This window comes from Engystomops pustulosus, chromosome 10 (genome assembly GCF_040894005.1).
Source record: "Engystomops pustulosus chromosome 10, aEngPut4.maternal, whole genome shotgun sequence".
Classification (NCBI taxonomy): Eukaryota; Metazoa; Chordata; class Amphibia; order Anura; family Leptodactylidae; genus Engystomops; species Engystomops pustulosus.
Genome location: NC_092420.1, coordinates 37,905,895 through 37,929,899, shown reverse-complemented (window position 1 = coordinate 37,929,899; position 24,005 = coordinate 37,905,895). Strand labels below are relative to the sequence as shown.

General features: G+C 43.1%; 1 protein-coding gene across 1 annotated transcript in view; it reads left to right on the top strand.

The window, feature by feature from the left end:
- The window catches only part of PDE4DIP (phosphodiesterase 4D interacting protein), a 175,693-nt gene that overhangs the window by 93,931 nt on the left and 57,757 nt on the right, over positions 1 to 24,005 (top strand). The window contains exons 18-21 of the mRNA XM_072129165.1: positions 1,199 to 1,315; positions 4,583 to 4,717; positions 7,951 to 8,063; positions 8,995 to 9,110. Of these exons, the coding sequence (XP_071985266.1) occupies positions 1,199 to 1,315; positions 4,583 to 4,717; positions 7,951 to 8,063; positions 8,995 to 9,110 (481 nt within the window). The remainder of the gene's footprint in view (positions 1 to 1,198; positions 1,316 to 4,582; positions 4,718 to 7,950; positions 8,064 to 8,994; positions 9,111 to 24,005) is intronic.

Sequence of the window (24,005 nt, the reverse complement as noted above, 5' to 3'; positions counted from 1 at the left end):
ACTGTAAACCTTAAACGAAACCTACCACCATGGATCTACCTATTAAGGTAGATCGGGTGGAAGGTGCCTCTATTGGACCTTAGGGTAGCCCTTTTAAGGGCTAATCCTGATGTCCCCTTTATCTTTTAATAACTTTTATTTCCCCAACATGCTAATTTTCTAAAGAGGCTACTGGGGCATGGAGTAGCCGGAGCTGAGGCTACACGGCACGGCTACTCTGTAGCCCAGTAGCCTCTTTGATCCTCCTACCCTGACGTCTTTGACACGCAGCTACAAGGAGCTGCGCACTCTTGTCCGAGAAACCGGCCCGCGGCTGCATGGTCACTGCTCCAAAGCCGGAGCTACTGCACATGCACAGAACTCCGCCTTCTCAGACAAGTGCGCTCAGCTCCTTGTAGCTGCGGCCGAAGATATCTGGCAGGAGGATCAAAGAGGCTACTGGGGCGGGTCATGTGATCATAACATCATCACATGACCCGCCCCAGCAGGTCCTGCAGCCTCTGGGCAGTAATATTCTCCTGGAGGCTGCAGCTCATGGGAAAGCAGTGAGGGCACACATTTTCATGAAAATCTGTGTCTTGAGGACATGGATCGTGATGAGAGCGGGGAGGAAGTCCTGGCAGCTGGACAAATGTCCTGCTCATTCGGGACTCCAGCCAAAAGATCCAGGTCACAGTCCCTGGATCTTTTGACCTGGCAACGTCCCTGGTTGGGCCTTACTCCTCATAAGGCCATTGCCATGAGGCGGATGGAAAGGAGATCTCCCCTTCCATACCACAGTGGAAAAGCATGGAATACAAATTCAGACACCAGAATAAGCACAAAATATGCACAAATATAACAATTATATTTTTATCTGCAGCATCCACTCGTGATTTAAGTTTTCATATAATAATGTAAAGTACGGATGTAAAATCAGAATACTGCAATGTAAAACCAACAATAACCACAAAGTTTGAATTTTCAAAATATCTATTTGTTACCATTTGTCATGCTGATTTGTTTCACAAACGGGATTAAATGGGGGGAGGTGGCTAGATCTTTATCTAAATCTGCCTTTCTCGACATCTAGAATCTTGTTGAAAAGGGAATATAAAGAGAATCTTTGTAACTGACACTGTAGTGTGTAGTAAAATTATTCAACGTTCCTGTGTGCACATTAATATATTGGCTGACATAGGCATTTCTTTCTAAACAGCTTGAAGTTTCTGCGTTACAATCTATTATTATGAAACAGAATGAGCAGTTGCGTGAACAAGGTGCAGATATCGATACTCTCACAAGAACTATACAGATAAAAGATGAATTAATTAAGGTAATTTCTGATTTATCAAAGTTGGATTCCTTGTAACTTTTCTGATTTAAAGGGATTTTCCAAGTCTGATCCCTGCAAGTCTCTGGTTCTTACAATCCTTGGCTCTTCCATCCGGCCTGGAAGTGCCAGGAGTCTTTGGTCAGTCAATGGCCTACTCAGATCATGGGACGTCATCTTTTATGTCACAAATATGTAATCTTAAGTTGGTCCTATAGAATGTTATAGAGAAGTATTGGGCCTTGTGTCATGTGAATGACCTGGGAGGAGCTAGTGGTGTAGATTTGTACCGTGTTAGCCATGGAGAGCAGAAGAAGAGTGAAGAAATCAGGTGATACCTTTTTGAGGCTAACTGAGTATATTTGATGGTGAGCTTTTGGGAATACTAGTTCTCTACGTCAGACAATATGTTATGAAAACAGAAAATTCACAGCATTTTATACACACTAGGCAGTGATAATCAAAGGATATTTAAAAAAAAACCTTTAAAACAACTGATTGATAAATACAGGGACAGCATTAAACACATTAAAAACCTATGAGGCGACACACATGAGCCCTGGCTCTTATCTGCTTGTGGCCTCCAGGTCAGAGGTAGGTGGTCATGAAGCTGGCATGAATGTTAAGATCACTTTGTAAGGTGTTGAATCTCCTCATTAATTTATACTCCCATTCTTTCCTTTCCCTCCGTGTCTTAAAATGTCCCATTAAAATAGTAATGTGCAAGTCTTCCATAGTGTGGTGATCTCTCGAGAAATGTGGTCCTCTCCTGAAAAAATAAACATGTACTCACCTCCTCCAGCGCTAATCCGTGCCCCTGTTTGTTTACAAGCACCCCTGGGTGCTTCCAGCCGGCCTAGGTGCCTGGCCACATCTCTCAGCATTGTAGGGCGCTGGGATATGGTGTCAGATGAGAGTAGCCGGCCAGCCGGAAGCTCCCCCAGCGCAGCTTGTTTGTTTACAGGGGCAAGGATCAAGCGGACCACGGCGAGGGACATCAGCCGCACCAGAGGAGGTGAGTACACGTTTCTTTTTTTTTTTTAAAGCCCGCCCCAGCCCGGCCCTAAGTTATTTATTAATCTTAGATAACCACTTTAATCCTTCACTTCCTAGACTGGTCAGCGCAAGATTCAGCAGTGTGAGCAGGCACTAGCTGAGCAGACACTTGCTGATTCCTCTGTGCTATGAGATGCACACTATTCTTCTAATATCTAACACACTCAGCTCTATTACCTTACCTAATCAACACTCAGCACTTCTATGTCACTCCCTTCCCCTTAGGATCAAGAGCTTTTCTTGTTTGTAGAGCTTCTGCTGTCTCCTGTACATACTGCTGCGGGAAGGAAGTGCCTCTATCTGTAGTGCTGTCTGTCTCCTTCCTCTCCCCCTGCAGTACAATAAAATCGTTTCATATGAGAGGAATTTGCCCGACCATAGTCAGGAGTTTATGGTCATATTATTATCATTTATTTATAAAGCACCATTAACCCCTTCACGCTCACTGACGGACATAGCCATCAGCGAGCTATGAAAGGTGTGTAAAGAGCGGTAGAATGAATTAGAGAAACAAAAGTATAAGGGGGAAAAAAGAGATACAAATTATTTAAGATTTATGGGAAAATTGAAAAAAAAAATGCAAAATGTAATATTTAGACATGCATGATAGAGATAGGTGGATTGTGCCATTTTGATAATTTGGTAATGATCTTATATGACTCTACAAATAGTGTTTGTTTTTATTTGTTGAATAGAAAGAGGGGGAAGATTATATTTTGCGATTTTATGTAAATGACCTTACTGTGACTTATTTTTTTATTATTTTTATCATTAATTATAACAGTCTTTCAAGGTGACTACATAACCTTACCTACATTATGTAAAATAATTCTTGCACACCAAATTCAAAGATTACGGTAATAACTTGGTTTTAAAGAGGACCTGTCACCAGATTTTGATCACCCTGACTAACAATAAATGCTGACAAAGGGTTACAAGTCCTCCCTATATCACCTAAAATTAGCTGCCATTTAGGCATTGTACCTTAATTACAGACATGTTTCTGATATGCAAATTAGCTTTCCTCACTTATGTCTGGTGTTTGTGACTCTTCTCTCTATCAGGCTGGACCATAGTAAACCATGGTCCTTTATTCTGACTGACAGCTCTGTGTCTCTTCAAATCACTACCCTGCCTCCTTGTACTTAGGCACCGTCTGCTAATATTCAACTACAGACATATAAAGCTCTATGTACAGATGGTAAATATTGTGTCAATTTTTTTACACGTTGCCTTGTGTCACATTAATGACATGTGACCAGAGTGACATCATCGCAGGCCCTTTAGCCTTCTAACAATAGCAAACTGTACACTAAGTATGTGATTACATGAAATTACAGCAGCCTTCATGAAGGATACAAAGGAGTAGAGGTCCATTGAGGCTGCTGTGACTTCATGTGGTCAGATACATGCATGGGATACAGTTTGCTATTGTTAAGAGGCTAAAGGACCTGATATGATGTCACTCTGGTCACATGACATGAACTGTGACCAGTAAGGAGGCATAAGGCATGTGAAAGATTAGATGGGAGTGGCCGGATGAGCAGGACACACCCCCTCTGATCCCAGATAAAAGGTGATTTATGTGGATGTTAGGTAAACAATTTTTAGCTAAAAGAAGGGTTAGCTAATTAGTCAGTTAGCTAATAGGGCTCTATAGGAACCGGTCACTGGCTGTACAGGCGGTCCCCTACTTAAGAACACCCGACTTAAAGACCACTCCTAGTTACAAACGGACCACTGGATATTAGTAATTTACTGTACTTTAGCCCTAGGCTACAATAAACAGCTATAACAGTTATTAAATGTGTCTGTAATGAAGCTTTATTGTTAATCCCGGCTCTTATGACAATCGAACATTTTTAAAATCCAATTGTCACAGAGACCAAAAAAATTCTGGCTGTGGCTACAATTATAAAGTATACAGTTCCGACTTACATACAAATTCAACTTAAGAACAAAACCTACAGACCCTATCTTGTACGGAACCCAGGGACTGCCTGTACATGTGAAAATGTGGTCACAGGTTCCCCTAAAGCATGTTATTGTAACACTTTAATAGTTGAAGTTGAAGCAACATTGCTTTTATAAATAGTGTTGAGAAGACTCAAAATTCGGGTAAAGCAGAAAGGAAACGAAACAAAATTTCTAAAATAAAAAAAAAAATATCTCAAGCTTTATATTGATTTAATAGTTTTTTTTTTTTCAAACCAGGATCTGCAAGTTAAGTTGGTTGACCCAGAAGACATACCAACTGTGGAACTTTTAACCCAGCAGATTTTCACCTTGAAGGAAAATATAGCTTCATTGAATCTGGCCAGCCGGGGTCATTTAAGACATACACAGAAGGTATTTATGAAATTTACTTATATGAATGTTTTATACAATTCCATATTTTATTCATTTGAATTACTTTGTCACAGGGGGCATTACAAGTATTTTCTACTGTATTTATTTTAGGCTGCATTCACACACATGTATGGGGGGCGTATATACGGCCGATATACGTCCCCCATACACTTCTATGGGCTGACTGCATCGTACGGCACCGCACCGCTCCGTCCTATCTTTTGCCGTATTACAGCGCCGTGGCTCATATGTTCCTACGGAGAGGGGCTCACCCCCTCCTCCTCTCCCCGCGCGCTGCCGTGTGCATGTAGTCTTAGGCTACATTCACACGATGTATGCCCTCCGTACCATAGTACGGCGGGCATACATCGGCGCTGCGGAGAGGAGCAGGGCATGAGCGCTGCTCACCCCCGCCCCTCTCCATAGGAAGATACAGCGCACGGCGCCTTATCACGGGAAAAGATAGGACATGTCCTATCTTTTCCTGGGCTACGGAGCGGTACGGTGCTGCACCGTACTGCTTCCGTACAGGGCCGTGAGCCCATAGAAGTGTATGGGGGACGTATATTGGCCGTACATACGTCGGCAATATATATGTCCCCCATACATGAGTGGGAATGTAGCCTTAGCCTATATTCACACTGCCGTTGCCCGCCCGTACCGTAGCGTGCAACGGCAGTGCACGAGGAGAGGAGGAGGAGGTGAGAGCAGCTCACCCCCGCCCCTCTCCATAGCAACCTATGGCGCACAGCGCCGTATTACGGGAAAAGATAGGACATGTCCTGTCTTTTTCCTGGGTACGGAACAGTACGGTGCCGCACATGTACGGCACCGTACCGCTGTGCGCCCATTGCTGCCTATGGGGAACGTATATCGGCCGTATATACGTCCCCCATACGGCAGTGTGAATGTAGCCTTAGTTTGTAAAAAAAACAGACTGTAAAGTGTCCCCTTAGTAACCACTGTAACTGTAACATATTCCAGCCTGATAGTGTCTCTATAGATATCAACTTTACAGGTGTGAATACTAGACATCCTTGTCAATAGAGAGATAAAAGCTAAGAGGCGAGTTTGCAAACATAGTTTATCAATAAAGTATATTAGAAAATTTTTCCCAACGCTCCTTCCTAACACAATGTAAAAAATGTGGTGCTTAGGTTTGACCATAATAAACTACAGACAGTGCTAAGTATAGACTTTAGAGATCTGTAGAACCATACATTTGTTTGTATATTAAGTAACAGTAGGACTGTGAAAAGTGAACTTTAAATCCAGGTTTGCAGCTCTGCGAGTGCTCCGAGTTGGTCTATCAGCTTCACAACTATTTCCCTATGTGACTGCTTTAAGTATCCAACCAAAATCCTGATACAGGTGACTAATTATGACTAATTCTTATAGGGAATATATCATGCAGTTTTATATATCATGCACTTTTCCGCTCTACAATCTTATCAGTTTTCTATAGAGTTATCATAAGGCAGCATGATGCTTAGGTCAAGGTGAAATGGTAGACCTCAAGTCTGTTACATACAGTGCCCCTTGGTTGTGTACCTTATGTATACATGGTTTCCTTTAATTTGCTGGGCTATAGGATTAAAGTGGTCCTCATTTTAATACTTTGCATCCCCATTGACTTTTAATGAGGGTTGTACTTTATGTGACTGCATTGTGAAAAATATACTTCTAATAGTTAATCTTTATTTTTATAGCACCATCATATTCCCCAGTGCTAAACAGATTGTTATATTGATTGATATATTTTTTGCTATGTATTGAAAACTAACATGCAGTTAAAGGAAATCTGTCGCCACATTTTTCACAACTACAGCTAGTGGCAGGCTAAAAATTGTTCCCCTCAGATTCCCATATATTCAACGATGTTCAATTTTACCTGGTATCCAAGGATGTCTGTTGCGAGTTGAGGTGGGCGTGGCCTCCGCAGGCTAAATCCAGCAGCTCCTCCCCATGCTTTCTCTTCATGCAGCAGTAATGTCATGTGGCCAGGGTGACATCATTGCAGGTCCTAACACTACCAAACTGTACACCAAGCATACATCTCATGAAATAACAGCATATCATATCACACAAAATCACAGCGGCCTGCATGGAGAGGAGTAGAAGTCCATGCAGGCATGCATTGACTTTTATGTGGTCAGATATGTGCATGGGGTACAGTTTGCTAATATTAAGAGGCTAAAGGACCTGTGATAATGTCACCCTGGTCACATGACATTAGGCCACACTCCCTGACTCACTGTATAGATCCCTAGATACCAGGCAAGTTTATAACTCCAATTTTTGGGGTATGTGAGGGAAAACAATTTTAAGCTAAAAGAAGGATTTACTACTTTATAGTAACCTGCCACTAACTGTATTTGTGAAAAATGTGGTGAAAGGTTCCCTATAATAGTGTTTTCCTGATTGTGGCTGTCATAAATTCCTTTGCACTTACTGTGAAACATATTATTTAACTACATTTTTTATAAATTTGAGTAAAGTACACATTTTACTTTTGTAAAAGTTTATTATATATCTGTGTGATAGAGTTTGACCAGTAGTTGCTGGGTACCATAAACCAAATAGTTAGCAACCCAGAGCAAAGTCAACAGGAGATAGACTGGTGTGGTGGAGTTCAATTAAGACAGCAGTGAATAAAGCAGTGTTCAGACTAGTGAGGACAGAATGTAACCTAAGCACAAAAACGTAATGGACAGAAGATGGCTTGAAGCCTGGGTAGGCTTAGATGTCATAATAGTATTTATTTTTTGGTGAAATATACGACATGCATTGCCAACCCTACAGTTATCATTTACCCTTGTGTTGTCCATATAGAACCCAACCTGAAAAAATTAAGCCTTCGCTAAAAAATAGTCAATGAATAAAAGGTCATATTTTATTTATGATACAAATAAAAACATTTGCACAGTAGTGTAAAGAGAATTATCCAGCAGATAATGTTATTGAATGTTATTTTTGAATGTTATTTGAATGTCACTTGAATGTTATTTTTCCATATGTGCAGGGATATTTTATACTTTCAGAACATAACTACAGCTCAAATCAATAGAACTCACAATTCACTCAAGTTCTCTATACATCCTGTCCAAAGTTCTTGTAACAAATACATTCAGAGAGCCATTATCGAAATCAAGTATCCAAAATTGTGTGCTATTGGCTTAGTATGTTTAGTGTATGTAAATACAGATTAACAATTTTTTTCTGTTCTTTTGTAGATATTTAACTTACTTGAAGAACTTGCTGCAAATAAAAGCAGACTCAATGAGGCATTGCAAGCTGAAAAGCAGCTCTATAGTTGTTTAGTACAATCACATACAGAGGCTGACAGGTAATGGAAATACTAGCTTATACGATAGGATACATTTCATGATATTTAATATGAAAATTATCTTTTCATATAGTCAAACTATTAGGAATTAAGTTTGTGTCGAGACAGAATGCTACACTATTACTGTAACATGCCATGAATTATTGCATAATTTATACAGATAATTAAAGGAAACCTACCACTACTGATCTACCCATTAAGGTAGATCCGGTGGTAGGTGCATGAAACGAATGTAAGGATAGGGTTAATCCTTTAATCCCCTTTATCTTTTTCTAATCTTTAATCAGAAATATGCTAATTTTCTAAAGAGGCTACTGGGGCGTGGAGTAGCCATAGCTGAGGCTACGCCGCATGGTTACTACATGCCCCAGTAGCCTCTTTGATCCTCCTACATGCATCTTCAACATGCAGCTACAAGGAGCTGTGCACACTCGCCCGTGAAGCCGGACTTCTGCTCATGCGCAGAACACTGGCCAGCGGCTGCACAATCTCGGCTCCAAAGTCTGAGCTACTGCGCATCCGCAGAACTCCAGCTTCACGGACAAGTGTCTGGGTAGGAGGATCAAAGAGGCTACGGGGGCGTGGAGTAGCCGCGCTGCGTAGTCTCAGCTCCGGCTACTCTATGCCCCGGTAGACCTTTTAGAAAATTTGCATATTACCCTTATTAAAGATTAGATGGTAGGTGCATTCGTTAGATGCACCTACCACTGGCTCTACCTTAATAGGTAGATTCGTAGTGGTAGGTTTCCTTTAACACCTTAATAAAAAACAAAGTATTAAAACAGTTCATCACATAAATTGTTCCGATTTTCTCAAATTCTTAGTTGGGTATCTTACTCTTTCATATTTTTTAGTTAAATGAATCATAATTCTATTTTGTGTATTGATACATTCAACAGTGATTTTGAACTATTGAATTATTGTGTTCCAGTTCAACACTTCACAGTGAACTAGCAGCAGCACAGGCACTGAGGGGTCAACTGGAAGACGCTCTAATGAGGACAATGGAACAACTAGTCACACTGCAGTCAGAGAACAAACAAGGAGGTGCGGAGAGAGGGTGCTTGAATTTTCCTCACAAGCATGTTTTCTAATTTGTATGAGGTGTTTTTTTATGCACTAATGTTTTGCATTGAAGGAAATTGTGGCACTTTTACTAACAAATTGTGGTTTAGAGATTTACTAATTAACTGACCAATTATATACATTATTTATCTGTATTGTGTGCACTTTTTAGGATTTTAGAATTGGAATATTATTTTGATACATATTTGGTAATCTTATAGTTATGCCATTTAATTTGTCTATTAGGCTGAATAAAGTTTTTTTATATATGAACATAAGTTGTGTTTTTTTTTATTCCTTCATGTCCATACGCAATTGTCCTTAAATGCAATTTACAGTTAGTAGTTAGGAAACTCAGCTTAAGATTGAATGACACATGCTGATCTCACATGTACAAGCTCTTGTCATTTTATGAGAAATGCCTTTGTCAAAATTGACGGTAAGAATAGTAGCCTTGCCATTAAAATGATAGATACCAATATAGATCCTCAACAGTCCAGAATTAATTTTTTCTATGAAAAGTACCTGTAACACAGTGGGACAGATTTATCAATTTGTTTACAGCAAAATTCTGTAATTTGTGTCAAAAACCGTCTTGAATGCCTTGAGCCACATTTGTTAGGACAGTTTTAAAACTAGTGCGATAAAAGGCGTGATCGCATAAAAAGGGCATGGCTTTACAAAAGGATCATATGCCTGACCTTATGCAAATGCAACAGAGTTGTGGCCCATGCTTGTGGCATAAAGTAAGACAACTAATAGGAGTGGCAAAGGACAACTTTACACTCTTATATTATGCTAGATTTATCTTCTAGCATCAGACACTTTCATACTTTACAGTCAAAAACGAACCAGTGTAATTGTGCGCAGTCTTACTTTAAACACTTTTTGACAAATCTGCCCCAATATGTGAAATTAGCCAGAAAAATAGGTTTAATTTATAACAATGATTTCCTCAGTCGTAAAGGTAATGTTGTTGTTACTAATGGTGTGTGTGTGTGTGTGTGTGTGTGTGTGTGTTTTTGTTTTGCTATAACATACATTTTTGTTTTACTATAACATACATTTTAGTTTCACTATAACATACTTGTCTGTCTGAACAGAAGCTTTTTTATTCCTTGAATTATAGATCTGACTATATTTTAAAATATTTTCATTCTACTTTTCTTACAAAATTTCCCACTGTGTATTGAATGCAATACAATGGATTTAGAGTCCACATTGCTTTCATACAGAGTTGTGCTTCTCCATTTTAGACTCCAAGGGCCTTTCAGGTGACCATGGTTGGTCCTTTCAGGTGACCATGGTTGGTCCTTTCAGGTGACCATGGTTGGTCCTTTCAGGTGACCATGGTTGGTCCTTTCAGGTGACCATGGTTGGTCCTTTCAGGTGACCATGGTTGGTCACGGACAGACCACAGTGCAGGGAAACGTGATTCCATGCATCATAGTGATATCTGTTGCAAGGAACCCCATCCCTGTGGTTGGTCCGTGAAATAGGGTAATTCATGGTCCATAATTAACAAACTGATCTTGGTCATCTGTTTTAGTCCTAAATGTCAGATTGAATGCATGATTTCATGTGTTTAAAAATTATAAATTACTACATAAAAATATTTAAAATTAGACTATGGTGATTTAAGTATAAAATCCTAGTGACTTCCTGGAACATCACTATAAGATAATACTTTTTATACACAAAAGTAAGTAATGGAAATAATCAAAGCAAAATAATGAAAATGGAAAAAAAACCTAGGTGAAGAAAACAATGGATGTAAAGTTCTTCATCATACAAATGAAAATCCTTATGAAGATGGCTTGTGTTAATGAGGAGACAAAAATAACACGGCCAATTCTTGTTACTGTCCTCATGGCCAAGGCCGGCTGTACACAAATGTATGTACCTCATATGTTGGGCTGATCACACTGACTTAACACATTGCACAGGACTGGAGTCCTTGAAATCATACAAAAATATGATGCAAGGAGCTTTAATTTCTACTAGCTGTAGCTCCCGGCATTGCCCAGGATTGTACAGAACTGTTCTTAGCTATAACAAAATAGAATGGGATAACAAAAATACTTTATATGACCGCCTCCGACCCTCTCGTCCCAGTGACCGCCTCCGACCCTCTCGTCCCAGTGACCGCCTCCGACCCTCTCGTCCCAGTGACCGCCTCCGACCCTCTCGTCCCAGTGACCGCCTCCGACCCTCTCGTCCCAGTGACCGCCTCCGACCCTCTCGTCCCAGTGACCGCCTCCGACCCTCTCGTCCCAGTGACCGCCTCCGACCCTCTCGTCCCAGTGACTGTCTCCGAATGTCATTTTGTCTAGGGGGAGATTTATCAGAAGTATCTGAGAGCAGAACTGCTCTAGTTACCCATGGCAGCCAATCAGAGCTGAAGTTTAATTTTTGCACAGCTGTTTATAAAATTACAGCTGATCTCTGATTGGTTTCCATGGTCAACTGAAAGAGTTTTACCTCAGACATTTCTGATAAATATCCCCCTATCTCTGTATCCCTTTCCATCTTACCTCACACAAGTTGTTTTCTACTCACTGCCTATAGTAACCAATCAAAGCTTAGAGCTCATATTAATCACCAGTGGCAGAACAGCAACCAATCACAGCTCAACTTCCACAGCAACTGCCATGGCAGTATTCACCATATTTAAAGGGAGCCTGTCAGCAGAAATTGACCTAATAAACCACTAGCAGTATGTTGTGAAGAAGATTAACCCCTTCTAGATGTTGATTCTCTTTTGGTCCAGCATAATGGCCTCATCCAGAAAATCAAATTTGAGGTGAGCTGTAAATTAGATGTTTAAAGTCGCAGGGCAGAGAGTTTATCTCCGAAATTTAGCTCTCCCCACCTCAGAATGTCAGCTCTGGCACGGTCATTAATTACAGCAAAAGATGTATTCTGTGATGAGAAAAGCTCTACTTCAGTGTGCAGCTTGCTGATCTTATTACTTTATAAAACCAATTTGCTTCTCACTTCATTGCAGATTTAGTGGATGATGTCACCATGCTGGGCCATTAAAAAAGTATGATCTAGAGATTCTAGAAGGTAATGGTAGTGGTTTATTTGGTCAATTTCTGCTGACAGGTTTTTCTTTAATTAAAAAAATTTAAAAATATAGCTTTTGGAAGGCGGGGAGCAAAAAGCCAAACACAAAAGAGCTGCAGTATAGAATGCTTAAATGGGTATTCCCACAAAGACAATATTCTAAAATATACTGAGGATAACAAAATAACACTGTTATAACACTAATTCACTGTTCTTAAAAAAAAATCCAGCATTTCATAGATATAATTCCAACTTGTCTCTGTCAGTCCTGGTGTACACAATTTCGGTTGCCCCTGGTTCCGACTGTAAATCAGAAGTCTAGGGTTGGACAGGACATTTTGTTCTCCAATCTGAATCTGCATTGAGCTCTTCTCTGCCTCCAGCTCCACCCGTTGCATTGCTAGACAAGCTCACACAGACTACCGGCCAGAAAACAGCAGTGTGAGGAGAGACAAGCTACAAACGGATACAGTCTTTATCCAAGAGAGGGAAAGGGAGGCACAGCAGAGATGACAGTTTGTTATTATTGTGATATCCGAGCTGAGAATGCCATGTGTAATATGCATCTCTGATCTGTCTCATCTCTCTATGTCGAGTCAAAGGTGGGGTGGAAGCGGTAGGCGCACAACAAGACTGGATATGGGTATTCTCCAAAAGGATTTATTTAAGATAAAGGGAATAGGTCACAGATCATCACAACGCGTTTTGGGGAACACAGGTCCCCTTTTTCAAGTGAACAACTTCTGTAAAATTGGTAAGGAATAAAAGACAAGTGTACATAAAAAGGGGGGGGAGATGGAGAATAAAATGGTACAATACATGATGCAATAGATAATGATACAATACAAAAAGCAATAAATGAATAGATAAATAAATAAATAGATGAAACAATAAATAAATAGAATCGATTCCGAAACAATTCAAGAATGGCCTATTGGTGATAGGATGGGTTTGGTTGTAGACCTATTTGGTCTATATACAAATGTGGGATCAATTTCCAAGCACATATAAATAATTCATATAAGCCATATAAAGGGTATATATATATATATATATATATATATATATATATATATACACATATAGAAATGAAAGATTTCATAAGTTTACATAAGATTAGACACGGTTACATAGAATATACCAGTGCATAGGATAAACATATAAAAATGAAAGATTACATAAGAATAGTCACGGTTAGATGGTTGTATATAATTAAAATTATAAATAAATGTGGATATAGATCCATAGGTGTAAATACTTAGTTAATTCATGAGGGTAATTTGATGGGCACATAGCACCAAGTGTCGATATAGTTGGTACAAAGTGCCCAAATAAGCTGTGTAAGGATGAAACCCATTGCTGGGTAGTAGTCTCTTACCGGTCTCCGGGAGCTGGGGGAGAATGTGTCCGGAGTCTTGTGCGCGCGTTGTGGCGCTTGAGTTTAAATGCCCGCCGGAGTGTCAGTCAGACGGGGATGCGCGAGGTGTGCGCATGCGCGCTGGGTGACAGGAGTGGGTGACGTCACGGGAAGAACCCGAAGTCATGTGGGCGAGTAGGATCGTTGCCTAGGTGAGGTAAATAGACGGGGAGCGAGAATCTGGTGGGTGATGTCTCATTTAATGAGACTTGTGAAGATGTATATAATATATATATATATATATATATATATATATATATATATATATATATATGTCATGTGTGGATGATCGCTAGCTGGGATAGGGGACTATGTAGATGAGATGGTGGTTGGAACTTGAAAGGTAGTAAAGCTAATTTATGTCAGAATTTGTGGGAGTGGAAATGTGGAAAATGGATAAGAAATTGAAATCCTATCGGGGGGGGCGGGGTCATGGAGGGAGTTAAAAAATTTCAAAAATTTTAAAAGTTGTCTTCAAACATTTCATTCAAGCCTGCTGGGTGCAGACTGTTTAATTTGAAGATCCAAAACATTTCTCTTTTTCTTAGCCGTTGAAAGCGGTCATGTTGTGTTTCTGCAATTCTTTCAATAGGTATGACAGAGAAAGTGGCAAAGTCTTTATTGTGGCACGCTAGAGCATGTCTGGAGACACTATGTTTTGTGTATCCGTTTGTTACTTTACTTCTATGTCCGTTCATTCTTATATTTAAACTCTGACAGGTTCGGCCAACATATTGTAGTCCGCAAGCACATTCTAAAAGATAAATTACGAAGGTGGAGGCGCAGTTAATGAATTGTTGGATCTTAAATATCTCCCCAGTCTGGTTGCTGGTGAAGGTTTTTTTCCTATGTTGGATATTGAGACAGCATTTACAATTTGCACGACTGCATTTGTAACTGCCTATCGTGTGTGGAAGAAGGCTTAGTTGTCTGGCTCTTTCCTTTTTAATCCGTAACTTAGTCAGGGCTAGTATGCCCTTCAGTGTTTGGGATCTTCTATATATGATTTTCGGTTGTCTTGATAGATCTTTTTTCAAAAAGGGGTCATTAAGGAGAATAGGCCAATATTTTTTGAGAATATTGGTAAGGGTATGATGGTTCATATTATAGTTTGTGATGAAGGCTGGGATATTAGTTGTAGTTGTGGAGTCCTTTTTTGTTTTAGTGGACGGTTTGAGACTAGAGATGAGCGAACATGCTCGTCCGAGCTTGATGCTCGGTCGAGCATTAGGGTACTCGAAACTGCTCGTTGCTCGGACGAATACTTTGCCCGCTCGAGAAAATGGCAGCTCCCGCCGTTTTGCTTTTTGGCGGCCAGAAACAGAGCCAATCACAAGCCAGGAGACTCTGCACTCCACCCAGCATGACGTGGTACCCTTACACGTCGATAGCAGTGGTTGGCTGGCCAGATCAGGTGACCCTGGGATAGACTAGCCGCTGGCCGCGCTGCTCGGATCATTCTGTCTCTGGATGCCGCTAGGGAGAGAGCTGCTGCTGGTCAGGGAAAGCGTTAGGGTGTTCTATTAGCTTACTGTTAGGCAGGAGTGATTCTCAAAGAACCCAACAGCCCTTCTTAGGGCTACAATAACGTTCTACTTTTTTTATTTTAATTTGCATCTTTTACCATTTTGTGAGGAATTAGCAGGGGGACTTGCTACCGTTGTGTTTAGCTCTTAGTGGCACACATATCCATAGCAAAGACCGAAGTGGGAAAATTCAGTAGGGGTTGGATTTCTATTAGGCAATAACTCAGTGTCATCTCATCTGGCATAGTAGTGTGCTTCCTTTGATACTTGGCTAGAAAATAGCCATAGGAGAATACAAATAGCTTCTTGAAGCCTACAGTAGCGTTCTATATATTTGATTTCTGGTTGATCTGCTGGTGGCTGTAGTTTCTGCAGTGCATGTACTTGCCAATTCTGAGCAATTTGTAGTGAGACTTGCGACCGCTGTGTTCTGCGCTTAGTGGCGCACATATCCATAGCAAAGGCTGAAGTGGGAAAATTCAGTAGGGGTTGGATTTCTATTAGGCAATAACTCAGTGTCATCTCATCTGGCATAGTAGTGTGCTTCCTTTGATACTTGGCTAGAAAATAGCCATAGGAGAATACAAATAGCTTCTTGAAGCCTACAGTAGCGTTCTATATATTTGATTTCTGGTTGATCTGCTGGTGGCTGTAGTTTCTGCAGTGCATGTACTTGCCAATTCTGAGCAATTTGTAGTGAGACTTGCGACCGCTGTGTTCTGCGCTTAGTGGCGCACATATCCATAGCAAAGGCTGAAGTGGGAAAATTCAGTAGGGGTTGGATTTCTATTAGGCAATAACTCAGTGTCATCTCATCTGGCATAGTAGTGTGCTTCCTTTGATACTTGGCTAGAAAATAGCCATAGGAGAATACAAATAGCTTCTTGAAGCCTACAGTAGCGTTCTATATATTTGATTTCTGGTTGATCTGCTGGTGGCTGTAGTTTCTGCAGTGCATGTACTTGCCAATTCTGAGCAATTTGTAGTGAGACTTGCGACCGCTGTGTTCTGCGCTTAGTGGCGCACATATCCATAGCAAAGGCTGAAGTGGCAAAATTCAGTAGGGGTTGGATTTCTATTAGGCAATAACTCAGTGTCATCTCATCTGGCATAGTAGTGTGCTTCCTTTGATACTTGGCTAGAAAATAGCCATAGGAGAATACAAATAGCTTCTTGAAGCCTACAGTAGCGTTCTATATATTTGATTTCTGGTTGATCTGCTGGTGGCTGTAGTTTCTGCAGTGCATGTACTTGCCAATTCTGAGCAATTTGTAGTGAGACTTGCGACCGCTGTGTTCTGCGCTTAGTGGCGCACATATCCATAGCAAAGGCTGAAGTGGCAAAATTCAGTAGGGGTTGGATTTCTATTAGGCAATAACTCAGTGTCATCTCATCTGGCATAGTAGTGTGCTTCCTTTGATACTTGGCTAGAAAATAGCCATAGCAATAGGATAGGATTGTTTGGTTCTAAAAACTCAAAAAAAAACAAAAAACACAAAAAAAAACAAAAAACACAAAAAAAACACACAAAAAAAAAAAAAAAAAGTAAAAAAAAAAAAAAAGTTATAACTCTCATTTTAAAAATGTTTAACCCCAGGGCTAGGGGTAGAGGACGAGGGCGGGGACGTGGGCGTCCAACTACTGCAGGGGTCAGAGGCCGTGGTCCTGGGCGGGGTGAGACACCACCTGCTGATGAGGGAGCAGGGGAACGCCGCAGAGCTACACTCCCTAGGTTCATGTCTGAAGTTACTGGGACTCGTGGTAGAGCACTGTTGAGGCCAGAACAGTGCGAACAGGTGATGTCGTGGATTGCTGACAATGCTTCGAGCAATTTGTCCACCACCAGTCAGTCTTCCACGCAGTCCACCCATGTCACCGAAATCCCCACTCCTCCAGCTCCTGCACCTCAGCCTCCTCCCCCCCAGTCTGCCCCCTCCCAGGAAAATTTGCCATTTGAACCGGCATACTCTGAGGAACTGTTTTCTGGACCCTTCCCACAGTCACAAACCACTTGTCCGGTTGCTGCTGAGCAATTTTCCGATGCCCAGGTTTTCCACCAGTCACAGTCTGTGGGTGATGATGACCTTCTTGACGTAGTGGAAGTGTGTAAAGAGGTGTCCGACGATGAGGAGACACGGTTGTCAGACAGTGGGGAAGTTGTTGTCAGGGCAGGAAGTCCGAGGGGGGAGCAGACTGAGGGATCGGAGGATGATGAGGTGACAGACCCAAGCTGGGTTGAGAGGCCGGGTGAACACAGTGCTTCTGAGACGGAGGAGAGTCCTCGACCTGAACAGGTTGGAAGAGGCAGTGGTGGGGCCAGACGGAGAGGCAGGGCCAGAGCTGGTGCATCAGCGCCACTGTCAACTAGTGAAGCTCCCGTGGTGAGGGCTCTTGCGGCGAGGGCTAGATCTTCAGAAGTGTGGAGGTTCTTTAAGGAAACACCGGATGACCGACGGACTGTGGTGTGCAACATTTGCCAAACCAGGCTCAGCAGGGGTTCCACCACTACTAGCTTAACTACCACCAGTATGCGCAGGCATATGAATGCTAAGCACCCCACTCAGTGGCAACAAGCCCGTTCACCTCCGGCCGTGCACACCACTGCTCCTTCCCCTGTGTCAGCTGCTAGTCAGCCCCCTGCCCAGGACCCTGGCCCAAAAACCCCATCGTCGCCTCCACGATCCTCCACAGCATCCACCAGCGTTCAGCTCTCCATACCCCAGACGCTGGAGCGGAAACGCAAATATAGTGCAACCCACCCGCACGCCCAAGCCCTTAATGTGCACATCTCCAGATTGCTTAGCCTGGAGATGCTGCCCTATAGGCTAGTAGAGACCGAGGCCTTTCGCAACCTCATGGCGGCGGCCGCCCCTCGGTATTCGGTCCCCAGCCGCCACTACTTTTCCCGATGTGCCGTCCCAGCCCTGCACCAGCACGTGTCAGACAACATCATCCGTGCCCTGACCAACGCCGTTTCTGACAAGGTCCACCTGACCACGGACACGTGGACGAGTGCTGCCGGGCAGGGCCACTATATATCGCTGACGGCACATTGGGTTAACTTGGTGGAGGCTGGGACCGAGACTGACCCTGGGGCTGCTCATATACTGCCGACGCCGAGGATTGCGGGGCCTACCTCGGTCCAGGTGTTTCAGGCCTACTATGCCTCCTCCTCCTCCCACCCCTCCTCCACCTCCTCCTCCGAACTACCATCCGTGGGCACGGCGCCATCAGTCGGTAGCTCTAGGCACAGCAGCAGTGCCGTCGCTAAGCGACAGCAGGCGGTGCTCAAACTGCTGAGCCTAGGCGACAAAAGGCACACCGCCCAAGAGCTATTACAGGGCATCACGGCGCAGACTGATCTGTGGCTGGCACCGCTGAACCTCAAGCCGGGAATGGTTGTGTGTGACAACGGCCGTAACCTGGTGGCGGCTCTGCAACTCGGCAGACTGACACATGTGCCATGCCTGGCCCATGTGTTAAATCTGATAGTGCAGCGTTTCCTCAAGACATACCCCAATCTGTCTGATTTGCTCACGAAGGTGCGCCGCATCTGTGCGCATTTCAGGAAGTCCAGCCCAGATGCTGCCACTCTCAGGGCAGCGCAGCGCCGCCTCCAACTGCCCGCTCACCGACTGTTGTGCGACGTGCCCACGAGGTGGAATTCAACACTGACCATGTTATCCAGAGTTTACCAGCAGCGCAGAGCGATTGTAGACTGCCAGATGTCAACTTCCACCAGAACTGGTAGTCAGGTCAGTCAGCTTCCTCAAGTCTACAATGAGGAGTGGACGTGGATGTCTGATATCTGTCAGGTGCTGAGTAACTTTGAGGAGTCAACACAGATGGTCAGTGGCGATGCCGCCATCATCAGCCTCACCATCCCGCTGCTTGGCCTGTTGAAAAACTCTCTGGTCAGCATGAAGTCGGAAGCTTTGCGCTCGTCACAAGAGACGGGGGAAGAATATTCCCTTGTTGATAGCCAAAGCACCCTGAGGTCTGTTTCTCAGCGCATATCGGAGGAGGTGGAGGTGGAGGAGGATGAGGAGGAAGAGGAGGAGAATGTTGGCGAGACACAAGAGGGGACCATTGTTGAGTCCTTCACTGTTCAGCGTGTATGGGCAGAAGAAGAGGAGTTGGAGGAGTTGGAGGAGGAGGAAATGGACAGTCAGGCCAGTGAGGGGAGTGAATTCTTACGCGTTGGTACTCTGGCGCATATGGCAGATTTCATGCTAGGCTGCCTATCCCGTGACCCTCGCGTTCAAAGAATTTATTCCAGCACCGATTACTGGGTGTTCACTCTCCTGGACCCACGGTACAAGCAAAATCTTGCCACTCTCATCCCTGCAGAGGAAAGGAGTGTGAGAATGCATGAATACCAGCAGGCCCTGGTGCACAAGCTGAAACAGTATTTCCCTTCTGACAGCGCTAGCGGCAGAGTGCGTAGTTCTGCGGGACAAGTAGCGAGGGAGAGTAGGCGAGCAGGCAGCTTGTCCAGCACTGGCAAGGGTACGCTTTACAAGGCTTTTGCCAGCTTTATGTCACCCCAGCAAGACACTGTCACCTGTCCCCAGTCTCGGCAGAGTAGGGCTGATCTTTACAGAAAGATGGTGAGGGAGTACGTAGCTGACCATACCATCGTCCTAAATGATCACACAGCTCCCTACAACTACTGGGTTTCAAAGCTGGACATGTGGCACGAACTGGCGCTGTACGCCTTGGAGGTTCTTGCCTGCCCTGCCGCTAGCGTCTTGTCCGAGCGGGTTTTCAGTGCAGCTGGTGGCATCATCACCGATAAGCGTACACGCCTGTCGACTGACAGCGCTGACAGGCTGACGCTTATTAAAATGAATAAAGGCTGGATTTCTCAGAATTTCCAATCTCCACCAGGTGAAGGAAGCTCAACCTGAATAATTGATCCACTCCTCCTCCTCCTCCTCATTTTCCTCCTTCTCCTCCTCTTTGTACAGTAAAGCAGAGGAAAATGGCTATTTTTTGACAGGGCCCACTGGCTCTTGCTATACTTCATGCATTTAATTTTTCTGGAGGGCCACCTACCCGGTCCTCTGTTTGAAACAATTTTTGTGAGTGCCACATACAGGCACTCAATCTATTCCATTTTACTGGAGGGCCACCTACCTGCTCCTCTGGTTTGAAACATTTTTGGGACTGCCACATACAGGCACTCAATCTATCCCATTTTACTGGAGGGCCACCTACCTGCTCCTCTGGTTTGAAGAATTTTTGGGACTGCCACATACAGGCACTCAATCTATTCCATTTTACTGGAGGGCCACCTACCTGCTCCTCTGGTTTGAAACATTTTTGGGACTGCCACATACAGGCACTCAATCTATCCCATTTTACTGGAGGGCCACCTACCTGCTCCTCTGGTTTGAAACATTTTTGGGACTGCCACATACAGGCACTCAATCTATCCCATTTTACTGGAGGGCCACCTACCTGCTCCTCTGGTTTGAAACATTTTTGGGACTGCCACATACAGGCACTCAATCTATTCCATTTTACTGCAGGGCCACCTACCTGCTCCTCTGGTTTGAACAATTTTTGGGACTGCCACATACAGGCACTCAATCTATTCCATTTTACTGGAGGGCCACCTACCTGCTCCTCTGGTTTGAACAATTTTTGGGACTGCCACATACAGGCACTCAATCTATCCCATTTTACTGGAGGGCCACCTACCTGCTCCTCTGGTTTGAAAAATGTTTGGGACTGCCACATACAGGCACTATCCAAATTAAATTGTCTCCATAGCAGCCTCCACACGTTGTCTCCATTCCTACCTCCAAAAGTCGTCCATATAGCTGCCTCCATACATCGTCCCTTTATCAAACGAGGTGTGTCAGGCAGAAATTTGGGTTGTTTTCATGGATTCCACATCAAAGTTGTTAACTTTGTCGCCACCCTGCTGTGTAATCCACAAAATATACTTGCAAACTTTTACCATTTAGGGATATTATTTCAGCGCTTCTTGCGCATCTGTTTACATTCCCCTCACCCGCCATATCCTAAACTTATAAGAACGCTACTACACTTGATCTTATACAAAAGTGCTGTTTGGGGAGTAGCCTAGAGACAGGGGCTTGGATTTGCGAAAGCTCGCCTGGCAGCGGAGCGCCAGCTCCATGCGCATCATGCGCTTCTTGCGCATCTGTTTACATTCCCCTCACCCGGCATATCCTAAACTTATAAGAACGCTACTACACTTGATCTTATACAAAAGGTTCTTAGAAGTGCTGTTTGGGGAGTAGCCTAGAGACAGGGGCTTGGATTGGCGAAAGCTCGCCTGGCAGCGGAGCGCCAGCTCCATGCCAAGATCCAACTAACATAGTTTTAACTGCAGCACCTTTAATCTACTACTAGTTCACTGCCTCCATACATGGTCCCCTTATCAAACGAGCTGTGTCAGGCAGAATTTTGGGTTGTTTTCATGGCTTCCATGTTAACTTTGTCGCCACCCTGCTGTGTAATCCACAAAATATACTGGCAAACTTTTATCATGTACCGATATTATTTGAGCACTTCTTGCTCACCTCCTTTGGTTCCTCTCTGCCACCCATTGGTTTGAAGCCTGAGTTCATTTAGGGTATGTCGCCATGACACTCTCTAGCCTGCTGCCGCTGCCTCTGCATGCCGTCCCCTATAGTGTCAGGGTCAATTATTGCATGTTTTAGATGCTATCTAGCTTCATTCTGTCACTCTGTCATGGCCATGCTGTTGCCCATAATTTTGGCATAATGGTGCGTTTAAGCAGCCTCAGAGGCATCCATGCATGCTGCCCCTGCTGTTTCCTGTCCATTTCCGTGGTGTTTCCATCCTTTTCTGAGGTTCCCAGGTGTTTGGCCAAGCTTCCCTGTGCAGAGCCTTGGTCCCCTTGAAAAATGCTCGAGTCTCCCATTGACTTCAATGGGGTTCGTTATTCGAGACGAGCACTCGAGCATCGGGAAAAGTTCGTCTCGAATAACGAGTACCCGAGCATTTTAGTGTTCGCTCATCTCTATTTGAGACACTCTGCTTGAGTGAGGGAAAGGGCTCTGTCAAAGGCTGCTTCGACCAAAGGTTGAGGGAAGTTTTTCTCTTTAAATCTCTTTTTTAGGAGTTGGCTTTGTAGTTTATACATATTTGTATCTGTGCAGTTTCTGCAAATCCTCTTGAATTGGCTAAATGGGATATTTGATTTCAAATTGTTGTGGTGTGAACTTTTGTAGTCCAAATAGCTGTTTGTATCTACTGGTTTGAAAAATGTGCTAGTGGAAATTTGGTTGTTCTCTGAGGAGAGATAAAGATCCAGGAACTCTAATTCTACTGGAGAGAAATTGGCCGTGAAAGTTAGGCCGCAATTGTTGTTATTGAGATACTTGATGAACTGTTCAATGGAGGTTGGGGAGCCTTTCCAGATTAGTAGAAGGTCGTCTATATACCTCTTGTATAAGACGATGTTATGTTCCCATAACGTGTTGTTATAAATGTATTCTTCCTCAAACTTCCCCAGGTACAGATTGGCGAAGCTGGGGGCAAAACGTGTCCCCATAGCCGTTCCTTTAACTTGTCTATAGGTGGTATTTTGGAACATAAAGTAATTGTGGGTAAGTATATAATGGATAGCTTCAAGGATGAAGTCGCTTTGTATCTCAGGCATGGTGGGGTCATTGTAAAGGTAATATTTGACCGCTTCTATGCCTTTTTGGTGGGGAATATTGGAGTATAGTGCAGCTACATCGAGTGATAGCCACATAAATGAGGGTTCCCATTTAACTTCTTGAAGTGTTAATAAGACACTAATTGTGTCACGGAGATAGGATCTGAGTTTGATGACATGTTTTTGAAGCAGAGTGTCTATGTAGTGAGATAAATTACAGGTCAGGGACGAGATTCCAGAGATTATTGGTCTACCGGGTGGATTGGTAACATCTTTATGCACCTTTGGGAGGTGATAGAATGTTGGCGTGACTGGGGCTTCTATCCATATATAAGCTCTTTCTTGGTGATGATGCCCAGTGTTAGGGCTTTATCTAACAGGGCTTTCATTTCTATGGCATATGTATTGATTGGGTTACATGATAGTACTTCGTAATATTCCGTGTCTGAGAGGATTCTGGAAGCTTCAGATAGATAGGCTTCTTTATTTTGTATAACGATACCACCGCCCTTATCCGCATTGCGGATGACTAAATCAAAGTTGTTGGTGAGATTTTTGAGGGCTGATCTCTCTGAGGGTTTCAAGTTATGGCCCATTTTTGAGTTTTTGTTATTGTTGATATTTCTAAACTCATTTTCTACCATAGAAAGGAAAGTCTCAATGTGACTACCTCTATGGTGTGTGGGATAAAATTTTGATTTTGGTTTGAGGCCTGTTTGAATCATAGGAACGTCAGTCGAGGGTATTGTAGCGGATTTGGTAGAGTCTTCCTGTGAGGATGGTTCTACTTTAGATGCTTTGTTTGCTTCAATGTTGAAATGGCGGGTAAGGGTGAGTTTCCTGATATAGGAGTGAAGATTGTTGAAAAGATCAAATTCGCTAAATTTTGTAGTTGGACAGAATGATAAACCTTTAGTGAGGAGGGAAATTTCGTTTGAGTTTAGGGTTTAAGTTGATAGATTGAATATCTTTACTTTAGTTTCTTGTTCTTTTTGGTTTTCTGTATGGTGACTTGTGGTTCTAGCGGAATGGGATTTGGGTTTGGATTTACCTCCTCTGCATCCTCTTCTACATTTTTTCTTTTTTGGCTTTTCATGGAGCCCTGGTGAAAAAAAATGGTGAATAGTATTTGATCTCGGTGGACTTTTCCCAAGAGGGTTCTTCGGGGTTAGGGTTTCCGGCAGGGGGATATAGGGAGCTGA